The sequence below is a fragment of the Streptopelia decaocto genome (assembly GCF_964273445.1).
Source record: "Streptopelia decaocto genome assembly, chromosome: 1".
In the NCBI taxonomy this organism is placed as follows: Eukaryota; Metazoa; Chordata; class Aves; order Columbiformes; family Columbidae; genus Streptopelia; species Streptopelia decaocto.
In genome coordinates this window covers 151648251-151663027 of record NC_138663.1, presented here as the reverse complement: position 1 = coordinate 151663027, position 14777 = coordinate 151648251, and the positions used below count along the sequence as shown (strand labels likewise).

General features: G+C 38.6%; 1 protein-coding gene across 1 annotated transcript in view; it reads left to right on the top strand.

Moving 5' to 3' along the window:
* MYO16 (myosin XVI) overlaps positions 1–14777 on the top strand; it is a 379702-nt gene that overhangs the window by 333750 nt on the left and 31175 nt on the right. The window contains exons 31-32 of the mRNA XM_082054681.1: positions 1857–2164; positions 3986–5188. Coding sequence (XP_081910807.1) covers positions 1857–2164; positions 3986–5188 — 1511 coding nt within the window. The remainder of the gene's footprint in view (positions 1–1856; positions 2165–3985; positions 5189–14777) is intronic.

The window sequence follows — 14777 nt, the reverse complement described above, 5'->3', positions numbered from 1 at the left end:
ACTGTGAATCGAAGTGTTTCTTCAGTTTTACCGATTTCCTTCCGTGCTTAGAACGTCATAGAAATGACTGAGAAATTACAAGAGGTTTCTCAAGCATATACTCAGCCCAGACCAATATTAGGGCCTATTTTTTTCTTTGTGTCAGGTAGTTAAGCCTAGAAACTTAAGAACAACCCTAATATCCTATTCAGGAGAGAATGAGCTTTATAGGAACTTATTCAAGTATCTGAGGCATGTATTTTTTACAGAAATATTTTTTAATTGTACGATAAATATATTATAGTTGAACTTTCATCAGACTAAACAAACAAAAGAAAAATTCTTCTAACTTAAAATCCAACCATTAGGAAATTGACAAGATAATGCAAAACAGCTGGGAAGGCATTAAAATACAATAAAGCCCAGCCTAAGAAATCCTGATTATGCTTTGAACTAGGTGGATTGATTGTGAGGAGGATTCTTTCCTCTTATTTAAAAATAGACAAATGTTTTCTTGTTTAACTCCCATCAGAGTTTTCAGGAGTACCTGTTTTACAATTCCAACAAATGCTGGTGAGTCTTTTTCTAGGAACTGAGTCCCCGGTCTCTTTTCTCTCAGACAACTGAATGGGTAGAGGTAGCATTTGCCATTAATAGGTATGCGTCTATAGCAGGAATGTGTCTATAACTTGCTGGACATATAAATGTTTATTTTTCCATAGAACCTTAATTTTCGTTCAGAACAACTCCCTTTGCTTTCATTGCTTTTGTCAGTGACTTTTATTAAAGCGAAAATGGCAGTGCATCTGCTTAATTAGCTTCAAATATCCCAGTGATTACATATTGGAGGAAATGCTTTTGTAGGAAAGACTGTAATTAAACATTACAGTGAAAACAAATTATCCACTGAGCACCGTGCTTTCATCTTTAGCTATTTCATTTACTACATGGGCAGCTGGCTATATCCTGTGCATGAATTCCAGCTCTGGTGATGATTTATCATGCAGAAATACATTAAAAAAAAAAAAACAAACACAAAAACATGGGGATGCGTTTGTATAATGTTGGCATAGATATCTTCTGTCTAATACATTACCACTCTAAATTAAAAGGTTTTCATAGTTTTGATTTTTGGAGGAATAAAATATTAGCAGAATTTTTGTTCAAAATCAATGTGTTGGAAGCTGCCGATAAACATAATTTCTCAATACATGTTGAAGTAGAAAAAAAGAAAGGAAAAAAATGAATAAGTAAAACTCCAAAATTGTGATTGAAATAGCTAAACATAACGTCATAATTAATATTATTAAAATGATAACTAATAATTAAGCTTAAACAGGAAGATATATAGATATCTAGGTGGAATTGTTCAAGCAGCCAATGTAGCTTGTTGAAAAGGTCATTTAATATTTTAAGATTTGCATTATCTAAATAGAATTTATCTAAATAGAATTTATGGTTGTCTTTTTAGAAAATAATGACAAAGGCTCAGCATTTACTGCCTCAGTAACTTTCTATTAAAATGGATTTCCCAGAAATTATCATTCAGATTGAAAACCCAGCTTTCGATCGTGTGTAGCAATCAAAGTGTGAACAATTCATTCTCTGAATGTCTGATCAAGAATACCAAACTGCTTAACGGAAGGCTGCATTTGTGTGAAAAAGGGCCAGTGTCCTGATTTAGCATGGAACAGGAAATGGAAGAAAGCGAGCAGCTTGATCTGGATTTGTTTGTCAGAAGATTACTACACACATCCCCTCGCCCCAGCAGGGGAGTTGTGAGATTGTTTACCAAAAAGCTGTTGTTATGTTTGCATGAACAGGTTCATTGTTAGCGCTTGAATAATGCATCTGGGCCTCTTCTTCTGTGTTTGCAGAGCTGAAGACAAGGGTGGGAAGGTCTCTGAGGACAGCTTTGCCGGCTGTCGAACGCCGAAGCACTTTCATTCCAGCTCTGTCCCTGTCCCCATGGCAGTGGACGGCTTGGTACATTCTGCGGCTGGGTCATCCATCAGATCCCCCTCCCTGCACTCTGTGTTCAGCATGGACGACAGCACTAGCCTGCCGTCACCAAGGAAACAGCCTCCTCCCAAACCAAAGAGGGACCCCAACACACGACTGAGCGCTTCCTACGAGGCTGTTAGTGCTTGCTTGTCGGCGGCTTCTAAGGAAGCCGCTAATGAAGGTTAGGCATAAAGGGAGAAACAGTCGCAAATGTTGCTCTAGGTTATTGATTTATTCTCTTCACTTTGATCCTTTTGAACACAGGCAAGCGCCTTTGAGAAGTCCTGCTTCACTGAAATATTTCAGTGGTAGTAAATAAAATTAGTCGATTTGTGATTCGTTTCCAAATCAGCAAATAATACTCGTGTGTTCTAATTGCCTAGTTTGTCAACAACCAAAACCTATTTGCAGAACTCCCTCTAGAGACAAATGATCTTTGTCAACTGTTCTACCCCACTGACCATTTTGTTTCAGCTTTTAAACTGTGTGTTAGAATACCTTGCATCACTAAAACAGGATGCTCGATTCTTGAATTTCACCAAGGTAAACATTAAACTCTCTCCTATTTCTTCCCTGCATTCACATGAATAACTTATGTACCAGTGGTTTACATTTGTGTCACAACTTGCTTACAGAGAATTTGTGTTTGGAAGGAGAGTGCTATGGAAGTCTCAAAGTGTCTTGATGCATTATAGTGCATATAGAAAGGTTTTGAGTTCAGTTGTTCCATTTTCCTTCACCCTTGAAATGAATGAGTGCAAGATGAAGGGGAGGAATGCATTCTGCTTTTCCTTGATAAGCGTGACTTGTGTCTTTGTGTAAAGGATCCGCTAGACTTCTCAGGGAAGATCCTTCAGGTTGGGTTGAAAGCTGTGTATAACTATTCTCTAATCCTGCATACAATGGATGCAAACCTTTACAACTCCCTCTTGCAAAATAATTACTGTTCTCATGTCCAGTTCATTAGATGCAAGTCCATTTTTCTTAACCTCTTCCTTGCTCGTTCAAGTTCTGTGTAAGAAGAGATGAACTGTATCCAATATCTTTTTAAACTAGTATGACTTAAGGAGCTCTGTAGTTGTTTTGGCTTCCTGTGCCCAGATCTGCAAGAGATTATTGTTTTAACCAAAAAGCTCTAGCAGAGGTTTTTGAAAGAATTACAATTGATATATATGTATATATCTGGTCTTAAGACTAATGCTTGTATACACTCACAAACAACTTTGGAATTCTTCTCGTATGTATGAAACAATAGGGCCAGTTTCCCTGCTGTATACTAATTTTCCAAGAATTATGGCAGTTTCCTGAGTCTTTGTCCAAAACCAGCTCTGATGTACAGCATCTAATTTTGATCTTAAAAGACCAATCACCTAGGTGTCTTGTGTCTTCACTCCGCAAGTGCCTGGAGGCTGTAAAAAGACGTTTAGCTTAGTTAACTGTATATTCAGTTGCGGAATTGCCCTTAGGCTGTGGGATTCCCTAACTTTATGAATTATTTCCACACCCGCAGCACAAAAGAAGAAGAGACAGGCATAATATATGCCTATAATTAGAGTTTTATAGATGTTGCATAAAAGGGGGATACTTCAGTTACTGGCAATGACAGGGTGTCAAAGCAGCACCATGCTGAACCTCCTTGTTAAAAGCATGCCCCTCTCCCTTGGGGCAAAAAGAGTAACAGGCACATATTTCTATGCATTACAGACCTTGTAGTGAACATTTGGATTCAAAAGAAATCTCCTCAGGTGTTTTCATCTTTCAGTGGCAGTAGACATTACCAAAGCAGATTATATGCCCAAGTAGCAGAGGCTTGTGGTATGGAAGCTGAAAGTTCTGCTTTTCATTCCTTGAAATATTTATACTTTTGACTGAATCCCTGTGTTTGTGACTGCTGCTCATTGCAAAACTGTATGGGCAACATTTGAAGGCTTAAAGTACTAGACCTGTGAAAGAAAATCTGTCTTTGATCTGTTAATAACTCAGACCTTTTTCACTTCTCTAGTGCTGACCCGTCCAAGGCCACACAGTGATGACTATAGTACCATGAAAAAAATACCTCCCAGAAAACCAAAACGAAGTCCTAATACGAAACTTAGTGGCTCTTATGAAGAAATACCTGGCCAAAAGCCTGGGGATGTAAAACAGGCAATCACAGTAGCTAAACCAGGTGGCTATGACACTGTGACAGTACAGAGAGCAACTTGTGCTGATGGGCCACAACATGGCATGTTGAGTCTCTATATGTCACAAGAAGAGGAGGAAAATGAGCCTGTCTATATTGAAATGGTAGGGAATGCAATGAAAAGCAGTTCTGCTGAAGCAGAAAGCCCAGAACAAGGAGAGTCTGTATATGAAGAAATGAAATATTTTCTACCAGAAGAAGGAAGTAATGGTAATGCAATAATTCCAGTAGTAACTGGGTCCCCTCCTCTGTTTTTTGAAAGCAAAAAAAACTTTAACATTGAGGATGGAACATTGGATGGAAACAGTCAAGCAGCTTTGATCTGTAAAGACTCTTGTGACATTCCAGCCCCTTTCCCTAACTTGCTCCCGCACAGACCACCACTTCTTGTATTTCCTCCAACCCCTGTCACGTGTTCACCTGCTTCTGATGAATCACCTCTTACACCACTAGAAGTCAAAAAGCTTCCTGTCTTGGAAACCAACCTAAAATACCCTGTGCAATCAGAAGGCTCAAGTCCATTATCACCACAGTACTCCAAAAGCCAGAAAGGGGAGAATGAAAGACCAGCATCTCCAGGCTTGGTTGTGTTCAATGTTTCCAGCAAAGTGACTCCTCCTTCCACACCACCTCCTCCTCTCCCACCACCCCCTCCTCCTGTACCACCTCCTATTTCCTACCGGGCTTCCACACATTTTGCCTTTCCTCCAGAGACTTGTGTTAGTTTTCTGATTAATGCAGGGAAAACAGGTACAAACTCAGATCTGTCAAAAGTACCTCAGAGACCAAATCCTGCTCAGCTTGGATGCTCTTCTTCTCCATTCTCCAAACTGCCATATTCCCCAAAGGTGGCAAGAGCAGATCACAGGAAACTGAACTCAAATTCCTCATCTTCATTTTCATACAGCCCTACAAACTCAAGGTCGTTGACCAGTCCCCTTGATGAGTTAACTAGCTTGTTCAACTCAGGACGGAGTGTGCTACGAAAATCTGCAGCAGGACGTAAGATCAGGGAGCCAGAAGGTAAGACAGACCTCTGTGCTTCTGTATACTGTATTTTTTCTGCACCAAAATGTTTTTACATTGGAAGCTGATAGAGTAGGTAAAAATACAAACCAAAACCGTTGTTTGTTTGTTTTTAAAAATAAAGCTCTATTGTAGTAATACGAAACGTGTAGTAAATAGATTTCATATAAAAATTATAGGTCTTCAGGTTTTCTCTGAGAAGTCAACTGTTCTTTTACCAAAATGTTTGTATGATGCAAATTTAGATGGATTATTTTTAACATTCCAGCAGTCTCAGTAGAATAAACACAGATGTTATATCATATGAAGATGAATTTATTGTATCAATCTATAGAAATACTTTGACTGAAATACATGGCTAAGTGTCTGATAGATAGCATGTACTTTAATTTGAAGACTTTCTTTTAAGGTGATATACAGCCATTCTTATTCTCCCAAATAAAGCTGAGACAGAGATGTGCCACAAAATATATTTATTTCCCTTCTCTATCCTTTATTCTCACCTTTCCTATTATTTACATACACCTATGTACATATCCAGAGATTACCTGGTATCCCGGCTTTCTGGTATCTGAAGAACATCTTTTGAATCTAGTACAAAAGGCAAGTGTAAAAAGAAGCAAAGCTTGCCATTTTGCTAAAGGTTTTTGAGATCACAGTCCTCAGACATTGTCCCTTTATTTGCCTTGTCCAGGTAATAAAGGGTTTAATGTTGTTACTGGAACAAGTCTATGGAACTTATGCATACTGTAAATTCAACCTGATGTTAACAGATTCAATTAGCTTCTCTTTGAGCATGAGGTGCTTCTGACCTGGCTTTGTCCATCTAAAACCTCGATATATAAGCATCAAATCCTTAGGCTATGAAGAGACATTTGGGGCATTTAATTCTTCCTATCTTTCTCCATTGGGTTTGAGGAAAGTCTAGATGCTTAAACTAGTAGAGTGGTAACTTCTAATTGATTAAAGTTGAAGTAAATCCTGGTTCTGCGTATTGATTACAACACTGACTCCAGTCTTGACATAACTTTCCTGACTTAAAAAAAAATAAAATAAAAATATCCTATTGAAAATAGTCACTGCACTGTATACAGAAACTTTTCTCTCTGGTAGCATCTCCCAAACAAAACATTTTGTGAATTTAAAATTCAGAGTGAAATACCCTCCAGACTGTTTTCTCTGCTTCTTCTGCATCTTCATTTCTGTCTGTCCAAACAGCTTGTCTTAATCAAGAGCTGAGTGTGGCATATTCAAAATGGGCAATATGAAGTTCTATTTTTGAAATATAAAACAGTAGAGAATGGGATAGATTATCTTCTTATTCGTTGCCCATTTTCTTAAATACATACCGCTCCATTGATTTCAGTATCATATCCTGATTTGTGCAGCTATAATAGAAGAGAAGCTGGTGTTTGTGCTTACTCTGGATATGTGTATGTCTGCCTGTTTCCCACCTTATCTCTCCATTCCTATGAACCTTGGCATCCTTCAGCCAAAACCCCTTTATCGAAATACAGCAGGGAGATCAACATCTCAAAACTAATGGACTTTCTACAGGTTTCATGAAAGTTAGTGGGTAGGTAGAAGCAAGAGACTTATACTGGGAGAAAGGCTCATACCAACTGTCAGAAAAATCATGGTGGACAGAACACTTGTGAGTTCTCCAGATCTTGAAAAAGCTTTAGCTGGACCTTACATGTTCCTACATGCTGAATTCAGTCAGCCTTGAGCTATGGATTGAGACTTCATCAGTTCTCAACCTCAACAGAATGCCCTTGTTTGTTATTCTGAGTATATGAATTGATGAAGTTTGCAAAGGAGATGTTGCAGTAGTTTTGCTTGATTTGGCAAAATTACTTGATAACATTCAATGCCTAGATATGTATGAAGAATGTTTTCTTCGTTTACTTTTGGGTTTTGTCTGTTTGTTTTTTAAGTTGGGAGTCTTGTTTTATCATATATATAATACATTTTTATCTGCTGGGAAGTAACTATTAAAGTTAGCTCTTTGGATGTATCTTCTCAAGGGTCTCTCAATGCACCTGCTGAGGAAGTGTGTTAAGCCTACTCCAACCAAGTCACAAAACTGACCTTTACCTTAAAAAAAACTTTCTTTGGAATGGAGGGTTTTTGCAAACTCAATTTTTAACTAAATTTGACCAAGATAGGGTTCAGCTTGGGTCCCCTGTGGGTCGAAGCTGATGCATTAGCAGAGGCTACTATATAAAAACTCTAAATTTACCTTTCGCATGGAAAATGTTCTACTTCTAAATATTTCATCAAGGCAGTGCTAAGTATGAAAGATCAAAGTTCAAGAAAGATATAAGATAAAAAACCTGAATCAATATTTTATGAGCTATGAAGCTGCTATATACTACTAAGTGTGGTTACATATGAATAGCTCAATGATGAGCAGATGGACTGAAAGTAACAAAGAAATACAGGTGAATGTGTGTGCGTGTTTTTACAATTTGCCTTTTTTCATGTACTTCATGTGTTCAGTTCATTTCTAGGGTAACAGGTGGAAAACAAATCCTTAATTTAACCTCTTATGAAAAGTAATAAGATGGCAATCAGCACAGTGGTCTCCGTTATGAAAAACTAGAAGTTGTCCATGTCTTACCTTCTGATTTTTTATCACTTATTGCCTAATGCGTATTAAGTTCCTGAAAGACTCCTCTTTATAGTCTTTTTTGTCATTTGTAGTATTTTATTTATAGTAGATAATGCGGTAAAAAAAAAAAAATAACGTTACTTCATTAAAATTAAAGACATGGCCTAGAGTAGCACTCCATAATGTGCGATTTCCTTTATTTCCATAAGTCATAACCTACCAACAACCTTATTTAAAACTAGAAAGTAAAATTGGGGGCCATTTTGAAGTCAAGGAGAGTTAGCTGTGGGAATCAATAAGTTTCTATGTGGGATCATCAGCCTTGGAGACAAAAGCTTCCTTGCCAATAAAAGTGCAATACAGACAGATCCGCCAACATGCCTCCCTCTTGCCTAGAGGAGTAATTTCAAGGCCTGAGAACACTGATGTCCTTTTGGCTTCTGACCTCTCTGTGGGAAATGATCATCCAGAATTACAATGGAACAGATTTGTGGTTTTCTGATGGACTGCAGACTTATTGTGAACTGAACTGAGAGCACTCTTCTTTCACACAGGCAACAGAAAAAAATAATCAATTGGCAATAATTTTTATTGCCTGGTGGCCTAGCCTGGCCATATTTTTTTAGATAACCGTAGCATCTACTGGTTCAAGCAATGATCAAGATCATATAGTGTGCAATTTCTTGCAAAATACTTTACATGTAATAGGGTAAGTTTTCTGCTCTGCAAAGCTTATAGTTTAAATAAGCAAAACTGTAACAGGTGAGAACTGAGATAAAGTGATTTATCCAAGGTTCAAAAGAGTTGTCATTGAAGCCACAGCTGTATTGTTAGGCAGGGATTTCCTTTTACTCCACATAAAACAAGACTTGAATGCAGATAAGCAATAATACACACACACACACTTCTGTTCTCCATGATTTCTAGAAGTACAAACTTTAGTTTGCAAGACAACTAGAAAGTGAATCGTTGTGAGCCAAGGCCCTACTCAGATATTTCTAGACAGGACCTTAGATTTGAAACTAGACTTCATGAAACCCAATTCAATGCCTTAATCACTAAACCACACTCTCTGGCAGAAAGTACAAATATTTTTAACTATTCAACATATGGGACATTCCTTATATAAGGAAGAGCCAATTACATGTTTAAGCATTTCATGTTAAATATTTGTGGAGCAAGGACATTTCCTCAGCATGGATCAATGATGCTCAGATTGCTAGGCCATAGTGTTGTCTCTCTTGATTGGTACAGTTGATAATAAATTATTCCTTACAAACGGGAATTGTTTCAGCTTCAGAACAAAAGACAGAATAATTCCCAGCCCATCATCAATGCTCAGACTGGAGGAGTAGGAACTCATGTTGGTTTGAAACGGAAAGGAACAAAGGAAATATGATTTTCCCTTAACCTGGATGAATTTTCTTACCATTCGGATACTGAAATAAAGTCTTAATACTTTCTCTCCTTCCTGCTTGTTGAGAAAAGATGGATGCTTAACTTTGTGTCTGAGCAAAACAAAATTGGCTCAGACTTGGAAAATAACAGGATTTATGTGAATGTATGGGAGTACTGTCCTGTCAGAGGCAGGTATCCTTTTGATAGCTAGTAAATAATTTATTTTATCAATCAGCAGATTAGAGTAAGCTATTGTGCAGCTAAAGTCTCAGCAGTGGTTTGCAAATTAAATCCCCACTGGGGTTTCTGAGATGAAATCCCAGTCCCTTATCCTCTAAGCCACTCAGCTTTTCCTCTTAAACAACTTAATAAAGATAATATTCATATCTGCATGTCCTTATTCCTACATTATATGGATACAATGTAATAGTTTTACTTTCTTTGTGGCAAAAGCCAACAATTTACAAAACATGAGTAATACAGAAAGCCGTGTTGGTCACCTTTTATTTTCTTTTACCCGTGAATGCTGGAGGAATGATTACATGAGGCATTGGACTTCTGTAACACCTTCAAAGTAAAATTCACAAAGCATTAAAACTTTAACGAATTAAGTTTCACAGCACTTCTCAGAAAGAGATTAATATCTGTTTATATAATTGCCTTAATTACCGGGGAGTGAGGGTGACTATCTGTGACTAATTTTCAGATTAGATATCCAAACACAGGAGAGTCATCACTCTCTGATTCACTGTGGACTACTTGCAGCTCTCAATCTGAAGCTCTTGCAGTAGGTACAGAAAAGTTGGAGAAAGTTGAAGCGCTGCTAGTAAGAGTTTAATGCGAGTCATTAAAGAAGGGCCATACTTGGCCAGCTGGAGGTGCCCTATGCAGAAAATTACAAAGGAGGGACAGAAATGGTGGCAGTACAGCTGCCATCCAGCCCATGCTGGGTGTTTTTTTCTGAGGAAATAATTGTGGTTTGCATTACTGCAGCAGAAAAAGGGGTCAGAAGAGTCTAGAGAAAGTAACCTTCATTCCTGTTTGGAGAATGTCTATGAACTCTTTTACAGCCTGAAAGATATCACCTCAATCTGCAGTCTTCTCATTTATAAGTCTACCATTATCCGCATAATTTTTCATGCAAAAAACAAAACAAAACAAAACAAACTCCTGTAGTTTTAGGATAAACACAATATATCAAGAATAATTTTCCATTTCATGTTGTCTGAAAACTAGTATATGTTACTGCTGGGGAGTTGCTTGGGTTTCTGTTATGACTTTTTTTTTTTTTCACTGTAGTATTTCTCTTCCTGGCTGATTTCACTGTTTGCTCTTACAGCCTAAAATAATGTAATGTGTTATCTGCTTTGTTTTTCTGTTCTGACATGGAAATGAGGCTTTGTGTGATTACCATAAACAATTTTAACCAGAAGATTATTAGAAGAACAAAGCAAGTCTCGTTTGTATTCCAGGTGAAAAAAAAGAACGCATATTGTCATAAGCCTTTATTATATTTATTCTGCATTTTAAATGCTTGTATTGAAAAAAAAATCAGATCTTTAGCACTCCTCCACACATTTCACAAAGCTATATCCAGTCAAATTGAGGTTGGAGAAGACTGTGCAGCCCCAGGAAATCTCTCTGCATCTTTGACATGATCTTATACTGTAAGTATCTACAGCTGTCAGAAAAGGATCCTGGAGTGGACAGACCCTTGGCTTGACCAAGTAGAGGATCTCTTATGTTCATACCTAGTCACTGCGTGGCAGGAAGGAAGCTTAGGAGAAGTAATTGCAACAACTTTTCTGTTCCTTTTACATGGTCCATCTCTCAGAACTGCAGGCATTCCTTTTAAATTACTGATATTTTTTTTTGCTTTCTTTCCATTGAGTTGGATTTACTTTGTGTCCCCTTCATCGTGTCTGATACTGGAGAACAATAACCACGCCATACTGGTTCAAGCTTAGTGTATTTCAAGCCCCATAGATTGGAATAATAGCCCACCTTTAATCATTACTTTGATCATTGATGTAGGCTTCTACAGGATTATTATTTTCATAACAATGTATTTTCTTTGCCTTCTGATGCAACACAATTGATTTAAATTCAGCAACGGTTTTGGAAGTTGTCTCATCACTAACAGTGTTCTGAGCTTTTTTAAAACAGGCTTCAGTATTTTTTATTTATGATCCAAGATGCAGAACCACAAAGGGCTTTTTTAAGGAACCACTACATCACTAATTGGAAAACAAAGATAAATTAATGTGAGAAATTAGTCATATCTAGGGGAACAAGAAAATTGAATTGTAGCACATTTCTATTCCTGATACCAACCAAGAATACGGCTATTTGGCAGTAAACATCGTATCACTTGATTTTACAGGACTACAGGCATTTGGGACATAGTGGAGAATGAAATTTGAACACATTTTAGTGAAAGTCTCTAATTAAATTCTCAGCCTGAGTGAGAAATCTGTTCAGATGCTTTTAACTTATTTACATCTAGCTCAGCATTAAATCATCTTTTGCATAGAGCCTCGATAGAGAACAATAATTCCATTTCACACAAAATGTAAAGATTGTGACATTTATTTTTGTTTTGCCCTGAAGTGAAAAACAAGCATGTGCAGAAATAAATATTCTTTCATGTCCAGTCTTTCAAAAATCTTTGGTAAATATTGAAATGGTTTACCTCATAAATACTACAGTTTTTCTTACTGGAAATGATAATTATTAAATGTGTTGACTTTTATTTTTGGACCTAGATAAGATCAAGAGTGACCATTCCAGCACTGGTCAGGTTGTCGTTTAGGGGTATGTTAGCACAGCAACCAAAGATGTATTATAAACAAACCAAGCTACTTCTGAACTCACAGGGTCAGGTATCCAAGAGCAACACAGTTGTGGCTGCAGAAACTCCAGCCCCTCGGTGATGACCCGAAGTTCTTGACAGGACTTGTGCAGCTCACCATGAAATTCTACACACCCATGTGTGTGGATTGTGTTCCAGTTCTGCTGTTGACATTTTGTGGGGCTGGATGGAGAAGCAAGAAAAGACAGTGGGAAAGAGACTGGTCATAGATTTGGTCATAATGTCTCCTTCTCTGGAGACATTCAAAACCTGCCTGGACGCCTTCCTGTGTAACCTCATCTAGGTGTTCCTGCGGGGGGATTGGACTAGATGATCTTTTGAGGTCACTTCCAATCCCTAACATTCTGTGATCCTGTGATAAACATAAGGTGCCCTGACCCCCATGTTCTCTCCACACCGCTGCACTCTGCCATTGAGACAGTAGGAGAGTTTTTGGAAGTGGAGCACTGGAAATAAGACTAGCAGTTTGGAGCATCTGTCTTCTGCCTGGGCCCACTAATGAGTGGAAAACCAAAGAATAGCCCTGTGATAGCCCTGTGTTCTTGCTTTGAGGTTCATGGATGTGTCATTGACCATCACTGTATCCCTTCAAAATGAACTTAAAAACAAGGTAAAGAAACATCTAAATTTGACTTTTAGTTTTGAAGTTCACTCTGAAAGTAAATAGGGAGTGTTGTCTGAGAGGTTTTCCAGAAGAGCTGTCCTCCCTTGGTGGGCAGGATTACAGTATAGGTGATCCAAAAATATTCCTTGGATTTTCCCCCAGGATCTGCTTACACAATGTATCTGCCCAAGGCAGTCACACTGAGACTTCTGCGTTGCAGTCAGTGCCAGAGCTGGTATGAGAGAGATCCTGAAAAATCTCTGTAGAAGAATTCTGTAGAAAAAGTAAATAGAATTGGTGTGATGCTGTTGGCAGTAGCAAATCCCTGTCTGTTTGTTTGTTTGGGGCTTTTTGTTTGTTTATTTTTACAATATTTGCAACTGTGTTTGAGGGGGAGGAAGGTTGAGACAGTGTCTCATCACATAATTTCTTCCAACAACAGCTATGGCCCAGCAGTAATAGCTGTTCTGTTACTGAGATACCACACACAAACATAAACAAACTTAAATGTTTGCCTTCAAGAAGTGCTGCATCCATATTAGTTAGAAGAAAACAGTTTTTAAAAGGGAAGCTGTGTTTCTTACTAAATTGCCTTCTCCTTTTCCAGCACACTAGCAGTTTATTAACCACACAAACACAAGAAATAGACTCTTTGGTCAGCCAAGCAACACACCTAACAGTAAACAAAACTATTACAGAGTAAAATCGGCTACTTTTTTCCATATTAGACTTGAAAAGGTGGGGAACATGGAAGGAAGAAATGTTTTCTCCTAAGGCAGAAAAGTGTCCCAAACAGTGCTGCCCTCCTTCTTGCCCTCTGTGGTTAGTGATGGACAACAGAAAGTCCTGCAGAGATCAGTTCCTAGGGAAGATGGGGTGAATGAAGTCCCCAGTCTCTGAAACATGTGCACTGGCTGGACTCTAGCACACTCGCTGCGTTGAAAAGATCTTCCACGTTCTTGCTCAGATACTACCAAGTAGGAGAGGTGGCAGCCTGTGCAGATATTCTTAATCCATTACCAGAATTTAAGAAGGCTGTTTTCTCCACTTCATCAGCAGGATTCTTTGTCTCATGCTGGGAACAAGCATAATTAAAACAATTCAGAGTCCTCCAGACAGGGAAAGAGGACACTTGTGTTATCACCAACTCTGAAATTTTACCTGACTCAGAGATGTCTCTAACATTACTTCGAGGAAGGAGGGGAAAGTTTGCAGCTAGTAATGACTGTCACTGAAATAAATGTAAAATGAGAGCACTGTCTTCCTATCAGCATCAGTCCATCAGAGAAGAAAGCAGAAGAAACCTTTCTCTTTTAGGTGTATACTTTCCATAGCTGTGAAGTGATTTATGTAAAATTGATTGAGCTGATGGTTCTTAAAGGCTGCACCAGATCCAGGAGTTCCTGCAGTCACTTCAGCGACTTCTTTCTCACTACCAGCCTTATCTTCTGCACTGTGGCTGATGGGCGTCACACTAACACAATGTTCTTCAGAGGAGCTCTTTACCGCCAGCAGAGTGAGTTTTGTTACTTGATGTTCTTTATGGGCTTCATCGCCCCTCTTTGCCTACCAGTGTTCATACAGAGTTTCTGTGAATGCATCTTCCCAGAGCAAAGAAGTGCTCTGGAAATGCACTTTGAAGATGCACAATTGAAGAACACGGCTTCTGGAGTGGCTTGTAACACCACCAGATAGCTCCACTTACACAGCTCAGAGGGAAAGAAAGGATGCTGAAGTGACAGTACAAATTCATTGCCACCTATCCTAGGAGCATCATTGCAGGGGGAAATCCTAGACAATTGCTGCCATAAGGGCAGCCTTGTGAGGTGAAATAAATCAATGAATAATTATTGCCTCTGTTGGCAGTGGCAGCCGGCAGCATAGCTATGAGGGTGAGACAGGCAGCATATACTCGCAGGCTGGGGGACTCCTGCTCCATTTCTTTCAGCAAATAAGATGCATCTGTTTGCCTCCAGCTCTCAGCAGACAAAGTAAATACTCATGCTACAGCAGGTCACAGTGCGACTTCACGTGGGTAAACAGAACTACTCTGAAGCAATATGCATTCATCCAGCTAAAGGGCACCCAAGACAACATG